Source organism: Engystomops pustulosus, chromosome 1 (genome assembly GCF_040894005.1).
Source record: "Engystomops pustulosus chromosome 1, aEngPut4.maternal, whole genome shotgun sequence".
Classification (NCBI taxonomy): Eukaryota; Metazoa; Chordata; class Amphibia; order Anura; family Leptodactylidae; genus Engystomops; species Engystomops pustulosus.
In genome coordinates this window covers 249,203,005-249,219,362 of record NC_092411.1, presented here as the reverse complement: position 1 = coordinate 249,219,362, position 16,358 = coordinate 249,203,005, and the positions used below count along the sequence as shown (strand labels likewise).

Genomic DNA, 16,358 nt, shown 5'->3' with positions numbered 1-16,358 from the left:
TGAAAAGAGATCATAATGTTGGCATTTGGCTTAAGGTTATTTGTTGTTACATTACAGATATTTGTTGTTGTTACTAGAGATAGACAATCAGGTTAAAACAAAAAAACAACTACTTCATCAAATCTTCTGTCCATGGGATGCCTGAATTAGCCAAGCAGGAGCTAAACATCAAGTCCCAATAATAAAGGAGACATGGAATAGGAGATTTAAAGCCATGATTACTAAATGAGATGGAATGCTAAGGAGCTTTGAGTGAACAAGGTCAGAAGGGCGTATGGTAAGGTGGGACTAGGAGGAGAAAAGTGCATCAGGCTCGGGCATAAATGGCTAATGAATGAGTCTGCAAGGGCAGGGGTCAGAGACCTAGTGTAGAAAACAAGTGACACTCCGATGATTGCTACTTCTAATTTATTTGTTAAGTGGTTGGAAAGTTTTCCTTAAGTTGTGGAAAACAAATAACTAAGAATTACAGATTAATGGGGTCAGAGTTAAAGTCTAAACTTTCCAAAAAACATATTTTACAGGATAGTTCAATAGAGTTACTAGTGAAAGTTGACAGCCACATTAACTTCAAGTTTTGTCTAGATATCTCTCTTTCTTGCACCTCCTGCTTCACCTTGTTTCCCTCTGTAGCTATCATCATCATTCAAGATCTGTTCTGCCAGTCTGATAGGGTCGTTGCTGGTAAATTGCCTTTTAGTTACCTTGTTAGGCAGCCCCCTTAACATCAGGCATGATGTTTTCAGAAAAATGAATGACATGATGCAGAATAAAAGCCAAACCAGTATATCTATTCCAAAAGGAACAGACACCCAACTATTTTAATGTCTTTGCATCTCATCAGCACAGTGTAGGTTATGTTGAGTGAAAGATGATCAGATTTTTCTCTCCGTTCCTATTTACTATAAAGACAATGATTAGCCGAACCAAACCTCCAAGTGTGTAGAGGAGATCTAAATACTATTATCCAGATTTTGGGGGTCCAAACAAAAGCTCCTTATTTACCAATGTGCCTTCAATTACAGTAGGGGAGGTTGAGTTTGTTACACACTTGTAGTGACACTTATTTCAGGATGGGTATAAAACTAAGCAGGTAGGCCTTGCCGGTGTTGGCTTATCTTCACATAGCTCTGATATCATAAGCATCTCTGCTCAACATTCATATCCTCCTTCTACACCTTAACCAGCTCATGTATGGCATCTCTCTTCTTCCATGAATGTCTGCAGCTGGACATATTTCTCTTCTTAAATTCCTACTCAATCTCACATGTCTATGGGTAATCTTAATAACCTTTTAACTTTCACCTGCTTGTGCGGTCACCCTCCTTTTCATCTATTCTCAGAAAAGTTTTCCTCTTATGGAAAAAGGCCTTACAGTACATGACCCTTTGCCCTGTGTTCCATCACTTGTCTTGTCTTGACTGAAAAAATGGATCTTTGATCGAACACCTGTAGCAACAGCTTTCATTATCTATGGTGTATTGTAATTGGGTAAGTAAGTTAAATCATGTAAATGCTATAAATATCGTATATTACTCAGAAAGAAGAACATAAGCTGCATGTTCTCTATACTGCTTAAGACCAGAAACTATCACCAGTAAGAGCTTTTATCTAATATAACAAGTTTCTACAGATCATTGCAAAGAATTTAAATTCCATTAATTCATTATAAAATCTTAATTTCTCAATATAATATGAATAATATTGTCTAGGTAGGCCCCCGCATAGATAACAGTAAGATTAATGTTCATAACTTTACTATAAAGGTAGGTTCGTCCAGTCAGTTTTGTTGAAGTTAGTGTTGCTGTAATTTGCACCAAATGAAGTAACTTATCCTCTACTCATAATTTGCAAATTGCTGGGGGTCTAAATCCCCCCCTGTGAATGGAGTGCCTTTTGGACAAATGCAGTCAGCTACATTTACTTAAATTGGACTGCACGTGATAAATCTGGCATATTGCAGCTCGGCATCTTGCACTGTTTTACCCACTTTAAGAAGTGTGTAAAAGTGTGAAAATCTAAAACATTTTTGTTGCTTTTTGACACCACAATACAGGAGAACACGGTTTGCTAGGCCACTTCCCATTCAAGATATCTGTTTTACCTTCAAATTCTCTTAAAGGAACTGTCCAAACATTAAAAACATGGCTGCTTCTTACAAAAACAACAACACACCTGACCATACTTGGTGCCAGTATTACAGATCAGCTGTATAGGGATGAATGGAACTTAGTAGCAAACTATGCAACAAATTAAGTAACTTATTCTCTATCCATAATTAAAAAATAGCTGGGGGTCAAAATTTCCCTGTGAATGGAGTGCCAGGGTTTGCCAGGTCACTTCCCATTCCATCTGTTTTCATTCAAAATCTCTAGATGTTAAAAAACATGGCTGCTTTTTTCCAAAAACAGCACGACACTGGTTCATAGTTGGTGCCATTATTGCGGCTCAGCTGTATAGAAATGAACAGATCTTAGCTGCAAACTATGCTCTACCCATGGTCATGTGTGGTGCTGTTTTTGGAAGAAAGCTTTTTCAAACTCTGGGCCAAAATTTCCCTGTGAATGGATTGCCTTTCTATGCAGCCAGCTACATTTACCTTAACTCGGCTGATGGGAGGGGCACCATAGAAGTGGGTGGGGTACTGGTCATGCCTGTACATAAGCCCTCCATTCACAGGGGTCCCATTGTAATTCTGTAGCTTAGCCTCTATTGTCTGTTGAACAACCCCTATAAGTCAAACACAACTCTTCTATGGCGTTACTCCCCTTTGAACACAATCCATCATCTTCTAAGATTGCAGCAATTTTTCACAAGGTTGCAGTTGATAAATCTGGTGTATTGAAATTCGACAGCCACTTTTTAACCCACTTTAACATTTCTGTTGTTTTGTGACACCACAATACTGAAGTACAGGGTTTGCCAGGTCACTTCCCATTCCATCTGTTTTCATTCAAAATCTCTAGATGTTAAAAAACATGGCTGCTTTTTTCCAAAAACAGCACGACACTTGACCATAGTTGGTGCCATTATTGCGGCTCAGCTGTATAGAAATGAACAGAACTTAGCTGCAAACTATGCTCTACCCATGGTCATGTGTGGTGCTGTTTTTGGAAGAAAGCTTTTTCAAACTCTGGACAAGCTTCACATAAAATTCAGTATAAAATAACTACATCCCTATATACTTCATATAAGATCTACATGGCAGCCCACATGCAGTACTATCAGCCCACTATCAGGGATGATGTGGAATCTAATTGCTATATAAATGTAATTTCTATCACAAACAGTATCTATTTGTGCTCCCAAACATATTGATTAAATCACTTATTGAAACATAATTTATGAGGAAATGCAGACTTTAATTGCCATATTTTCCTTGGATAGGACAGCCTGTTGACATTTTATTGAGAGGAAAATTGATGAGATTTATCAAAGCTAGTGTGCCAGTATTCTGGTGTAAAAGCCTTGTAATAGTCACAATTTCTAACGTGCAGACAGGAATTGTGACTATTGGCACTTCACTACTAAGTAGATGTAAAGGGGCAAGAAGGGTTTGGTCCCTGACTGGGGAGTTGGCTGGCAAGGTGTGTTTTAGGAATTCAATTCTAGTTACTGCGCCAAGAAATAAATTACCCTGTCGCACGCCGGCTGCCAAATATATCAGTAGCCTCTAGATATATCTGGTGACGTGGGCTGGGGTTAACATCAGGACCGATACACCATGTGCTAGCGCTTGATAGATCCCCACCTTAGATTAGGAACAGTAAATGTCCGATTATTTTTGGTACAGTGCATAAAGCAGCAGTATATCACACAAGGAATCTTGCACTTCTACCTCAGACCTTGTACCTGAAAACCCATAATGATTAAATATATAATAGAAAACAAATTGATATACTAATACAAATATATTAACAATATTCAATGTGACCTACAATCACAATAACCCATACAAATAGCACAACCTACATAGCCACAGACAAGTTCCTTATTTTGTAAAGTATTAAGCTCCGAATGCAACTCAGTCATGTTAATGGCACATCAGTCAATGTCAATGGCTAAACACTAATGAGAAAGGATACTATAACCAGCATCTAAGAGAAATGTACTTACCAGCTTTCTCCTTTTCTGAAATCACAGGCAGGGCCTATAAGAAAATAGAAAAATATTTAAAATTAAAAAAAAATATGTTATGTTCTTTTAAGTATTTTTGAAAGAAAGTGTTTCTGAAGTACAGTGTTCTACATTTACAGTGCACTTTCATATTTTTCAATTGCTTTCCTTAAATATCTGATATTTTGGCCTCTACCAGGCCCCTTAAAGCAATTTGTATGTCCATGAAGGCATGACTAATGCAAATAACATCTGTGGCAGCGGCTCCACTCTGATCTGACCTTCTGCTTGGTGTGGACAGACAGGAGCAATCACAATGGTCAGTATTCTATGACATCCTTATTTTGCAGGTGTCTTAAAAGCACTGGGTACAAAGTTCATGCAATCGGGTGAGGGACTGAGTGGATATTTCCATCTACAATACCCTTTATTTAATATTCCCATTACTTGATAAGGGTTATAGGTATTGATAAGTGAATCCGTTATAATTTGAGTTTGGCCATGTTGGGATCCGGACCTCCCAATAACATCCGCGATTGGTGATGGCACTGTGTGAATGCTGCCATCATTTACTTTCAGTAAAATATTGGCATCATTGTTAAGTGGTACTGTCAACTATTCATAAAAATACTTTCCATGGAATAGACAATTTTGAAACTTTGTAACTATTGAGGTTGCCTTATTTTACTTGAACTAAAAGATATTGTTAATCCCCAACCTGCCGAGTCACCCAACTTTCATAGATGTACATTGACTAATTTCTCCCTTCACTTTCCTTCTTCATGGCTCCCTCTGTGTTGGTCTAACTTGAGTTTGAAATACAAACTAGAATTTAAAATCAGTTCTTTATAAAATGCATCTACATACTTATGGTGGAACATGGATAAATGTGTTTAAAAGTCTACCATAAGGTATAGGTATGTATACAGAAAATAGAAACTAAAAATATCCCTTCAATATTTTTATAAATGACCTTAATATTAAGAAAATGCATAACCCATTCAGACTAATGACTATATTAGGTTAACTAACATGGCTACATTCAGAAAACCTCTCCAAGATTGTTTCTGTTACTTTCCAAGAAAAACGTTAACCTCCTACACACTTCTGAATAGCTTTCTATATGTAGAACTTGAAGACTTAACATCTTGATGGTCTAGGCTCTGCCTCCCACAGTGTTAGTGGAAACTAGATTTAAAGATTTTGTTTTACGTTTCTGGAAATATACATTTCCCACTGACATAATAAATGTTTAAAATTCCCCAGTGACTTATTAGATATTTTTATTCTATGTGTATTTCAATTTTATTTATAGCCAAGGAAGGGTTTAAACATTTGTTTGTATGCAGTTTATGATGACTTCTAGGTCTACTCAAAGACTGGACTTTTTGCCATAAAATAAAACTAAGATTTTCTTCACATAGCAAGGGTAGTTCTCAGTGCATACATCAAATTTATGTCCACGCGATGGATGTTGGTCGTCGATCACGACATTTTAAATTACCAAAAGAAAATAGGTTTTGGCTGAAGTAGTTTACTTTTATCTATATGAAGCCACAGGCACACAAGTGTGTGCTGTTTGTGGTCCATAAATAAGGGCCCGTCATCCCTTATTTGTGGCCCGTCGACAGGTGAGAACTATTAATTCGGAGGTGACAATAGAAAAAGACTGCTTGGTCCACAAACTTGGACTGGAGTAGATTCTGCTCTAACTTTTGTTTTCTTGACATGAGTTGGCACAGAATCCATGGCAGTAGGCATGAGGCAATTGAAATACAAGGGAACATGTGTTATCTGCAAAAAGATGGATAGAGCTCGGCCCAAGATGTGTGCACAAGGCTTTAGTCTGATACATATGGTATATGCAACTTAAATTTGTGTACTTTGTGGCACCAATTAAATTAATCCTTCAGATATACTCCCAACCCATATCCATCAACATAATGCTTCTTGCCCCAAGACCTTTAATAACATGCTCAGTCACAGGAGTCCATAGTTAGTTTACTTATCATTGTGTCATAGCAGGGGGCATATATGATGAATACGGAAGTTCAGGCGATCCTCTACTTAAGGACACCCAACTTACAGACAACCCTTGTTAAAGATGGACCTCTCTGCCCACTGTGACCTCTGGTGAAGCTCTCTCGATGCTTTACTATATAGCCCCAGACTGCAATAATCAGCTGTAAGGTGTCTGTAATGAAGCTTTACTGATAATCCTTGGTCCCATTGCAGCAAACAATTTTGAAACTCCGATTGTCGCTGGGGTCAAAAAGAAATTTTGTCTGGATCTACAATTATAAAATATACAGCTTGACTTACATACAAATTCAACTTAAGAGCAAACCTATGGAACCGATCTTGTACGTAACCAGGGAACCGCCTGTAAATGGAAGTGTTTCCAAAATACCTGCCCCATGAAAAATAACTGTCTGACTTCCCAACGTTTTTGGAGATTGCACGGCTGGGACAGGTATTTAGAAGGGGATTGTGTCCCATGTGATCGAATTGTGGCTCAATTGCGGCGGCTTTCATGACACAGAAATCTGGGGCAGGCCATCAGATGATCTGATGGATTCGGACTGAGTGCGGGATTTAACTTTAAAATTGTGTCACAAGACAATGCACTTACATACAATGGGAAGAAGAAGGTAAACTCTGCCGGACCTGTGTGTGGAAGCGACAGATGCAGGATATCGGGCGCACAATGTTAGTGAATCGCGGCACAGTGCATTATCGTCGTAACAAATGCACTTCGGGTGAACTCCTTAGACAGGTAAGTAAATGTGCCCCAATATTTTGGAGTAAGTGAAATCCCACACAAATTGTCCTGTTGAATGAAACTTTGAATTTTGAAAAAGCCAATAAAACTTTACAAAGTAACTATTAAGCTATTTACTGGTCTATGGAGATTAATATATATGCTCAAATTTATGTTACATGTAATAAAATGGATATAACGTATCACAATATAAATTAGGTTTAATAGAATAGTCAATGGTATTCAAGTATGTTCAAAGAACATATCAAATTTCTGGTATTTTTTAAAATAAATAATTTGAAGTATGCTCCTGAGTATAGATATTACTTTAACGTTTAATGGTATTCTCTGATGTTCTTTCAATACTTTCTCTAACCGTCTACCCAGTGAAGTCAGTGCTGGTGAGAAGAAACTGCTTTGAGTGCTTGTTGTTGGTAGGCGGTGTCAGGCTTAGCTATGTGCGACATATACAGTAGTGGATAATATTATAGCCAGTTTGGGCAGTAGCCCAGGGCCCAAGCCTTCTAAGGGGACAATGGGCACCCAAACCACCCAACAATTTTTATACTCAGAAGGACCTTAACTCATGAAATCCTCATGCAGCTGTTCCCGATCTCAATACAGAAGTACAAAAGAGCCAATTAAGGACCTTAGAAGTCCTATAACCGCAGATTGAATACAGGCAGAAGGGGCGCATCCTCCTTTCCCCAAGATGCTGATTCTAGTATGTAGAAAGTGATTTCAGACTTGTAAAGGCTATAACATTCATACAGCCCAGGGCCCAGGGCAGTCTTAATTCGCCCCTGTATACACTCACATAAGGCACTGCAATCATACCATAATGGGGGGCCCCAGTGGGTTGGAATAAGAGGGAGACAAGCTTTCTACAGGGGCCCATTGCTGTTCTCTTTACTTCACTATACACAAGCATTATAGAGATAACTAATTGCACAACTTTGCAATTCTTTCAGCTGCTTATCTATAAGCTCCATGTACTCCATGGCTGAGCCATGGAATCTATACAGGTGATCCCCGACTTAAGAACACCCGTCTTACAGATGACCCTAGTTACAGATGGACCTCTCTGCCAACTGTGACCTCTGGTGAAACTCGTTGGATACTTTACTTTACTCCCAGGCTGCAATGATCAGCTGTAAGGTGTCTGTAATGAAATTTTATTGATAATCCGTGTTGCTGGATTTACAATTATAAAATATATCAGTTCCGACCAACATACAAATTCAACTTACGAACAAACCTAAACAACCTATTTTGTATGTAATGGCAAGAGTTTCTAAAACTGTGTACAAAATGATAGAGGAGATGGAAGTATATGTGTTGGTGATTCCTCTCAATACATACCTAATAATAATAATATTAAATCATTATATAGCGCCATCATATTCTGCAGCGCTTTACCTAGCCATCCAGTAACCTGCTCTGCAACAACCAGGGCAGAAACAAGACCGTTTTCTGCAGGTGGGAGTCTTCCTTCAGGAGAAACTTATTGTTATTTTGGTTGCAAAACCTTTAAAGGGACACTGTCACCAAAATTGTACCCCATTAAGCTACCAGCTCCCATCAGTTACAGTATGAAATATCTTCTCTAGCGCTGGCTTTTTTATATGAGTCATTTGAAATAAGCAGAGAAGAGTTTTTTTCCTGAGATGAATTAATTTTGGAGGCCCATGTTCAGTTCTATATAATCTAGAACCATGCTTTGGTGTCATATTAAATATAAGAATGTGATCTTTCCGATCGCATCAGGATTTGATTCTGGAACTGGCTATTATGGACAGTTAAAGAAATAGGCAGGAAGTGGATCTTTATCTACAGTTTGCATTTCTAAACATGTCTTTAACCTCCGTTTCTTGTCTCTGTGAAATAAAAGTAAAAAACGGAGGTCTAACATATCAATAAAAAATGCTATTGATGTCTATGTAAATTTTATGTTATCCCGTATGCTCCATTTAGGCAGGTATCCGTTATCCATGCATTTTTTTTTAACGAAAAACTTTACTGTGGCTTCATTACTTTTTCTCCATTTGAAAAAAACCTATACATAACAGCTCCCTCCCTAACTGACCATAACGGATAACATAAAATTTACACTGATGTCAATGGAATTTTTAACCGATATGTTAAACCTCTGTTCTTTACTTTTGTTAACAGAAGTTTGAACGGTAATGTAAACTTAGCCTAACTAGTCACTAAATAACCAAATATAGGAGTGCCTCATGTGTTGCTCTCCATCTAGCCTCTTTTCTAACAAACAAAATTTAGGCCCTATCCACGGGGTAGGGCCTAACTTGCTGATCAGTGTGGATCTCATTGATGAGACCCCCACAGATCACGAAAACAAGATGTTCGATGGGGTCCTACTTACCCTCGTCAGTCCCCTCGTCGCTCTGTCAGACTAAAGGAGCAGACGGCCGCACATGACCTTTCTGCTCCATTAATCTCAGCACTGAGATCCCCACTGATCAGCGAGTTAGCCCCTATCCTGTGGGAAAACCCCTTTAAATCAATTCAGGCAACAAATAGAGATTATTATTATAGGTAAACAGGCAAGATTTGACATAAAAGAGGTAATTCTAGAAATAATATTTCATACCCGAGCAGAGGGGGCTGGTAGGTTAGTGGGATAAAATCTGGTGTCCCTTTAAAAGGAACACAATTAACTTTTTTCATATCCCCCAACAGGTGGCCCTAAGAAAACAGCTTTCTCCCTTCTGGATTAATTTGCATTCAGTGGCACTGGAAAGAAGAAGGTGCAGCAGTACTTACACACAGAATAATAAATAAAATAAATAAAAAAAATGCTATTGTAATTTAAATGCCAAAATAAGAAAAAATTGAGAATAACCTGGAGGTCACATCTGTCAGACTCCCACACAACACACCTTGTCAACAGCAGATACAATGTTGTAGTATCCATCTCCAAATCTTATACCAGACTTGGACATTATTATGTTTTACAGACAGTCCCCAAATTATGAACACCTGACTTACAAACGACCCATAGTTACAAATGGACCTCTATGCCCACTGTGACCTCTCTGGATGCTGGAAATTTACATTACTTCAGTCCAAGAATGCAATGATCAACTGGAAGGTGTCTGCAATGAAGCTTTATAGTTAATTCCTATTCTCGTGTCAACCCAAAATTTTTAAAATCCAGGGTACAATTTTCTTTTTATGTCTGGAGTTATACTTATATACAGTACATACAAATTCAATTTAAGAACAAAACAATAGAACCTGTCTTGTAAGTAACCCAAGGACTGACTTTATTTCTAATTAACCTACTTCAATCTTTTTAAGAGATAGTAATATATTTGCCTTAATTGGGTATATAGGAAACATTGGCTTGTTTTAGCCATTCCCGTGAGAAATGCTTAAATAATTATCCGTTGTTGTGACAAGTTATCATCTGATAGTCATTAAAACGTAATTTGACTAGTTGACTTTCTTAACTCCCTGGCCATCAGACTTCTCTGTGGTATTCATTTAAGTATGGGTCTTGGAGTTGGTCTTTCCCCTGAGAGGTCATATGTAGAAGTTTGGAATGTTATTTAGCTGGGATGCACAGACGACCACGTAAACACTGACACTTACTGTCTACAGGGAAATACAGTCCATACATAATATATGAACACATCTATATATTTGTAAGAAAAAAAGTCAACCATTGTAAACTTACCAAGAACTGGAGCATGTGCATAAAGACAAGCATGTGAAGAGCATGACCTACTTCTAAAATGATAAAAAAATTCTTATAGATTATCTCTTAAGTTGATAAATCTACATTAAGAGTACAATTTACACTAAGAGCATGAATTTATCAAAATATGTGGCCCTTAAAAAAAACTGATGAAGCAGAAGAGGGCTTTATTGTAAAAATGTTCCAAAAGTTATAAGAAATAGAATATTTTTTGCATTATATTTTTACTTAAAAATCTAAATACTGTGCTACAACAAATGTATATTCTGTAAAACTGAAAACTGTAATTTCCATATTTTCATGTGTTAGATCCAGATACAATGGGGGAGATTTACCTGGACTTCTTTTTCTGCCAGGAGGGATTGGAGGGGCGTGAAGCTATCCCTGCCGTGCGGTAAAGTGGCCTGCGCACTAGATAAAGCCTGCAGATGTTCAGGAACATTTCTACAGCTGGCAGGGCCTGGCATAGAATTGTCCGCCAGCACAGTCCGTGATAGATAGATAGATTGGGGCTCATTTACTAAGGGTCCGAATGCCCCACTTTCATAGGGTTTCCCAAATATTTCCGTTTTGCGCCAAATTGCCCTGGGATTTTGGAAGCCGCAATTGGATTTTGGTGCATCGGCGCAGGCTTTTTTGGGCGTCGGGTCGTTGGACAACCCGACGGATTTGAACAAACCGGGAATTTAAAAAAGTTTTATGTTTTGTGTCGCAAGATCAAGCACTCACATGCACCCGGAAGAAGCAGGTGAACTCCGGCGGACCTCAGGGCAGAAGCGACGGATGGAGGAACACGGGCGTACGAGCTTAGTGAATCGCACAGGACCCGAAACCTCGTCGGACAACGCACAGCGGGATCGCGACGGGACCAGTAAGTAAATCTGCCCCATTGTGTAGACTAATAGATTCAAACAATCCAGAAAGAATTTTGAGATTTTTCCCGAAAAATCTATATGGATTAATAATTAATTTTCATATTTGTCCAAATGAAACAAGGAAATAGTCTAAATAGACTTAATAAGATGCATCTCAGCAGGTTAGTCGAGCATTAGACACTAACAAAGTTGTAGGTCCTTGTCTCAGATATCTACAAAGCACCCATTAGTGATATATGTTGCTCAGAAAAGCACTTGTTCATAGAATTTTGTACAGAGGGTTAAAGGCTCACAGTAATGAGTTTAAGGTGAACCCCTTATGTTGAAGTTACAACCTCCAACTTTTTCATTTTACCACAAGACCCACTTTCTGGACCAGGAAAGCTATAAAAGCACAAGACGTGTGCACAAACTGCTCTACTTTGTGGCGGGAGTTAAGACCATCTTACAGACATAGATAATCAGACAAAACCCTATATTCTTAGGTAAATATTTCTCAGTCTTGCAAACCAGTACAGGAGGCTTGACTTCGATAAAATGTTATCTGTAAAGGCTTGGATTCACCATAAAAGTAATAACTATTTGGATACACGGCTCTTTTCTCTTTGTATACAGAGCCAACGGCAGAGAGTAGTAGACAAAAGGAAATCCAAAAAGATACACATATTCTAAGCATGGTGAAAACTGAGGGACAGTGCTCTGATTGGTTTTTATAGTACATTTCATATTGTGGGAGGCTTGGAGACACATGTCAGACAGAGGAGGAGAGGGCTAGGTCATTAGCAGGAGAAGAAGCCTTAAGAACATACCGGTAGATGTAATAGGTGCAGAAATGTTGGCAGTTTTGTAGGAGACGGGATTGTGCAAGGCATTGCATTTCAGATCTGAAGGACAGGTCAACTTTAAATATCCTTTAAAACAACAGCCTTGTGTTTCAGGATAGATAAAAGCGTTGGCACCACTAAGGAGCCTCAGGTGTGAGAGTGTTAATGGAAAGAGTGAACGACGTGAACAGATTAAATTTCAGGTGGAGGGAAGACTAGACAGGAGTCTGTAGAAAATATAAGTTGTACTTTTCCTTATTAACCTGTAGGGCTTATCCATAGGAGCCAGCTGGAAGCCATATGTGTTAAATCTTCTTGTGACCCACCTGTAAAATGTGTCTGTCACAGTGATAACTGACCCGTGTGACAACTGCTTTAAAATGTGCACAGTGACGACGCTTTACAACAACACATGGAAAATTTAGCCTAAGGCTTTGTTCTCTTCTGTATCGGAGGGTCTATCACTGGTTGCATTGATTTTTTTAATGGAAAAGAAATGCAGCATTTAGTACTTTAAATTTTACCACAGTGTTCACAATGTTAGAACCCAAAAGGACCTCAATATAAGTCAATAACCAGGACACAGGTATTGACAAAAACTTTGGTGAAAATGAACTGGACATCAATGTGGACAGTCTAGCAATGTTGATAAGTTGATAGTTGATAAGGTAGAAAACAAGACAGATGAACCATTAAAGATGTTGTCTGGGAACATAAATTATTTTATATATGGCTGTGAGGCTCTAAAAATAAGAGCATGTACTTAGCTCTCTCCCCGCTCCCGTTCTCCCATGGTGCCACCAGACACTGACAGCTTCAGTTTGTATACAGAGTCCAGTGCAGACGAGCGTCTACTGCTCCTGTTTGTGTTCACAAGCCAGTGGTGACACTCGTCTACACCCGCTGTCCTGTCACTGCACATGTTTCAGCGTATCGGCCTCTGAATAGAAACAGAAGTAGTAGACTCAAGTCCCCACCAGCCTCTGTATACAAACAGTGACGGGCGGCTCAGCGGGAGTATAGGAATGGGGAGCGAGGTATCCAAAAATAATTTTTTATTTTTAAGCCCCCCCCCCCCAGCCATATATAAAATTATTCATATTCCCAGACAACTCCTTTAAGTACGACCTATAATTTTTCAGTTTTAGCATTTCCAATTTAATATTCTGTCAGTGGGTGGATTTGACATTAGTCTAATGTGTACAGTACAGATATAAGATTGTCATATGACAAAACTATAGTCTGTAAGTAGTTTAAGAAACAGAGATCTTTCTGTTTCCAATAAGTAATGCCTAAAATAGGATGTAATATCCTTTCTAGCATACTTAATCTAGCCCATTTACCTGCAAAAAAATCACCGCAAATTAATATGCAAATTTGCTGAAATATACCCAAGAGGAATTGGGAAGAGTTCCTTTTTCCTTGAGGTGAGTCACATTTAGAGGCTGAAGCGGAAGCATCACTTTAGAAGCCGTAAAGGGAATCTTCTGTTCAAAATAACCCACCCCAAATGAATACTTTAAAAGGAAAAACTATGATTAAAAGGCATCATTGTCTCATTGTTACCAACATGCTGCCAGTATACTAGTACTTAGAGACTGTCTGCCAATATTCAACTATAGACATATACAGCTTCCTAAAGTTTTCGTGGGGATGTTATCAGGGGTAGGAAATTCTTCATAATGCTGGAATGTTGAGAGACAAACAGAGGTTGTTTGTGACACAGCACTGCTACATCATTAACCACTCCCTTAGGCAGGACACAAATCAACCTGGTGCTACCCCAGGAAATCCTCTTCAGAGAGTCACATGTCTCTCTCATGCTTTTGATGTCATATTAAATAAAAGACCAATTCCAGCCTTTTTCTTTAATTGCCCATATCCCCAGTTCTGTAGGGAATTCTAGAAGGGATATTTCATACCCTACCTGAGGGTTTTTGCTAATTTAATGCGATAAAAGCTAATGGTCCAGATCTATTAAATTAGCTGCACCAGTTTTCGGTCGTACTTTGCACTGAAAAGAACATCTTTGAAGCTTGCACATGTATTTAAGAAGTATCTGTGCCAGTTTTGTGTTGCAGCTGCTCTGTATTGACATATCGGGAAAATATGTGCACCTAAAGTGGGCGTGTTAGTGCTTAGTCAAAGTTTGCGTCACATTTAATATAGGGACTCGACAGTATTGTGCCACATGCCGTATGTTAAGGGTGCACCTAAAAAAACATGGTGCACACTCCCCAAACAGTGTAGGGGGAGCCAATATTCAATAATCTGTTGCACCTTGCACACCACTGAGGAAACTACACTTCAGGCATTTTGCCTCAATTTTCATAAATCGGGACCAATGAATGTTTGCCTATAGGTGATCACAATAGATCCATCTATTTATTGAAATTTCTCAGGCATTTTTATAATTTGCAAACCATGAATGCCTCTGGGTTGGCTGCTGTGAGCTATATTTTCCCATAATGCATCACCTAAAAGTAGGTTTCCATTCACTGCTGTGTCTCTTCAATCAGACATAGCCCTTTCCTCTGTTAACCTAAATAAGAATAGTCTTCATGTGTGTCTTGATTTCATACTTTTTGAGATATTGCCACCATTATTTGCCATTTGGGCATTTTTTGGTGGCTAAACTTACTGTGATGTCATGTAACTGTATTTGGAAGTATAACATCGATCTGTGGAAGCAAGGCTGGTCCCAGCACTGGGCATACCTGGGCAAGTGCCAGGGCCCATGTACATAATGAATCCATGTGGGTGAGGGGGGCTGTATCTAATGAATCCATAGGGGGTCAGGGGGTATGTATCAAATGAATCCAATGGGGGTTGAGGGGGGCTGTATCTAATGAATCCATAGGGGGTGAGGGGGGGCTATATCTAATGAATCCATAGGTGGTGAGGGGGGGGGGGCTGTATCTAATGAATCCATAAGGGGTGAGGGGGTATATATCAAATGATCCAATGGGGGTTAAAGGGGGCTGTATCTAATGAATCCATATGGGGTGAGGGGTGCTTTACATAAAATAACAAGGAGGGGGCTGTTTGGGGTGATACACTAGGGAATATTTTAGGGAACAGGTGACTGGTTTAGTTTTGGAATTTTTAATGCTGCCATGTGAGTTCACTGCAAAGGGGCCCAGTGAAACCTGGAGCCGACCCTGTGTGGAAGGCTATTCTGTAGACACAGTCTTATGACTTTGCTATTTTCCTACTTCTGTTTAGTTTCAACAATGTTACAATGTAGAGATTTCCAGAAATGGGAATCTAGTTCATCTACTTCATCTCTTGCTTCTATCACTGTAAATATCGTCCTCTTAAATGACTATAGTAAGCAATATTCTGAATTCATGACTTGCGGTAATGGCATGTATGTGTCGTATGTGTCTCATAGATAGGCATATGTGCGTAATACAGACACATTTAGTAGTAGCGCTGGTGGAAGTGTGAGCTCATACTTGGCAATCTTATATATGTTACAAAAGAGTTTGTTACTACGGAAACAAAACTCAGCCGAAATAACATTCATACCAATGGGACAAAGTGCTGCAATGCTTCTACATGATGAAGAGCTGACTGCTATTTGGCTGGAAAGTGAAATACCTTATGACATTCAATTATCTTATCTTCAAATTGAAAAATGTATCTTGTCTGGTGTCTACAACGTATCCCTTTAACCTTAACTGTAAAGTATGTTTATTAAATGTAAAAAAAAAAGTTTCTAGTGATTGGCTAATGGAAATGTCTAAGGGTTTCCTGTAGGCCCTAACTTAATACAAAGTATCCATCTCCACCCGCAGGTTAGACTTCATGGGGATCATTTATCTTTAGCCTGGACATTTGTGCATTTTTTTTTTTTTTGCTTTTTCTGGCTTTTTGTACCTGTTTCATTTATCTTAGAGGGTGGAATATCAGGCAGCAGAGTCTGTTGTGTGTGCCTTTAAAAAAAAAAATTACACAAAAGTTGCACATTCTTTGGCAACCACTTTCCCAAATTTTTTCCTGTGCCTGCTTGGAACTGGAGTTCCTTTGCTCCAAAATTGTGACTTTATTAAATG

The 16,358-nt window shown here is 38.8% G+C and overlaps 1 protein-coding gene across 2 annotated transcripts in view; it reads right to left on the bottom strand.

Annotated features, from left to right (window-relative positions):
- Window positions 1-16,358, bottom strand: part of DLC1 (DLC1 Rho GTPase activating protein) — a 267,434-nt gene that overhangs the window by 153,230 nt on the left and 97,846 nt on the right. For both annotated transcript variants that reach the window (XM_072123882.1, XM_072123889.1), the window contains exon 5: window positions 4,117-4,150. In XM_072123882.1, coding sequence (XP_071979983.1) covers window positions 4,117-4,150 — 34 coding nt within the window. The remainder of the gene's footprint in view (window positions 1-4,116; window positions 4,151-16,358) is intronic.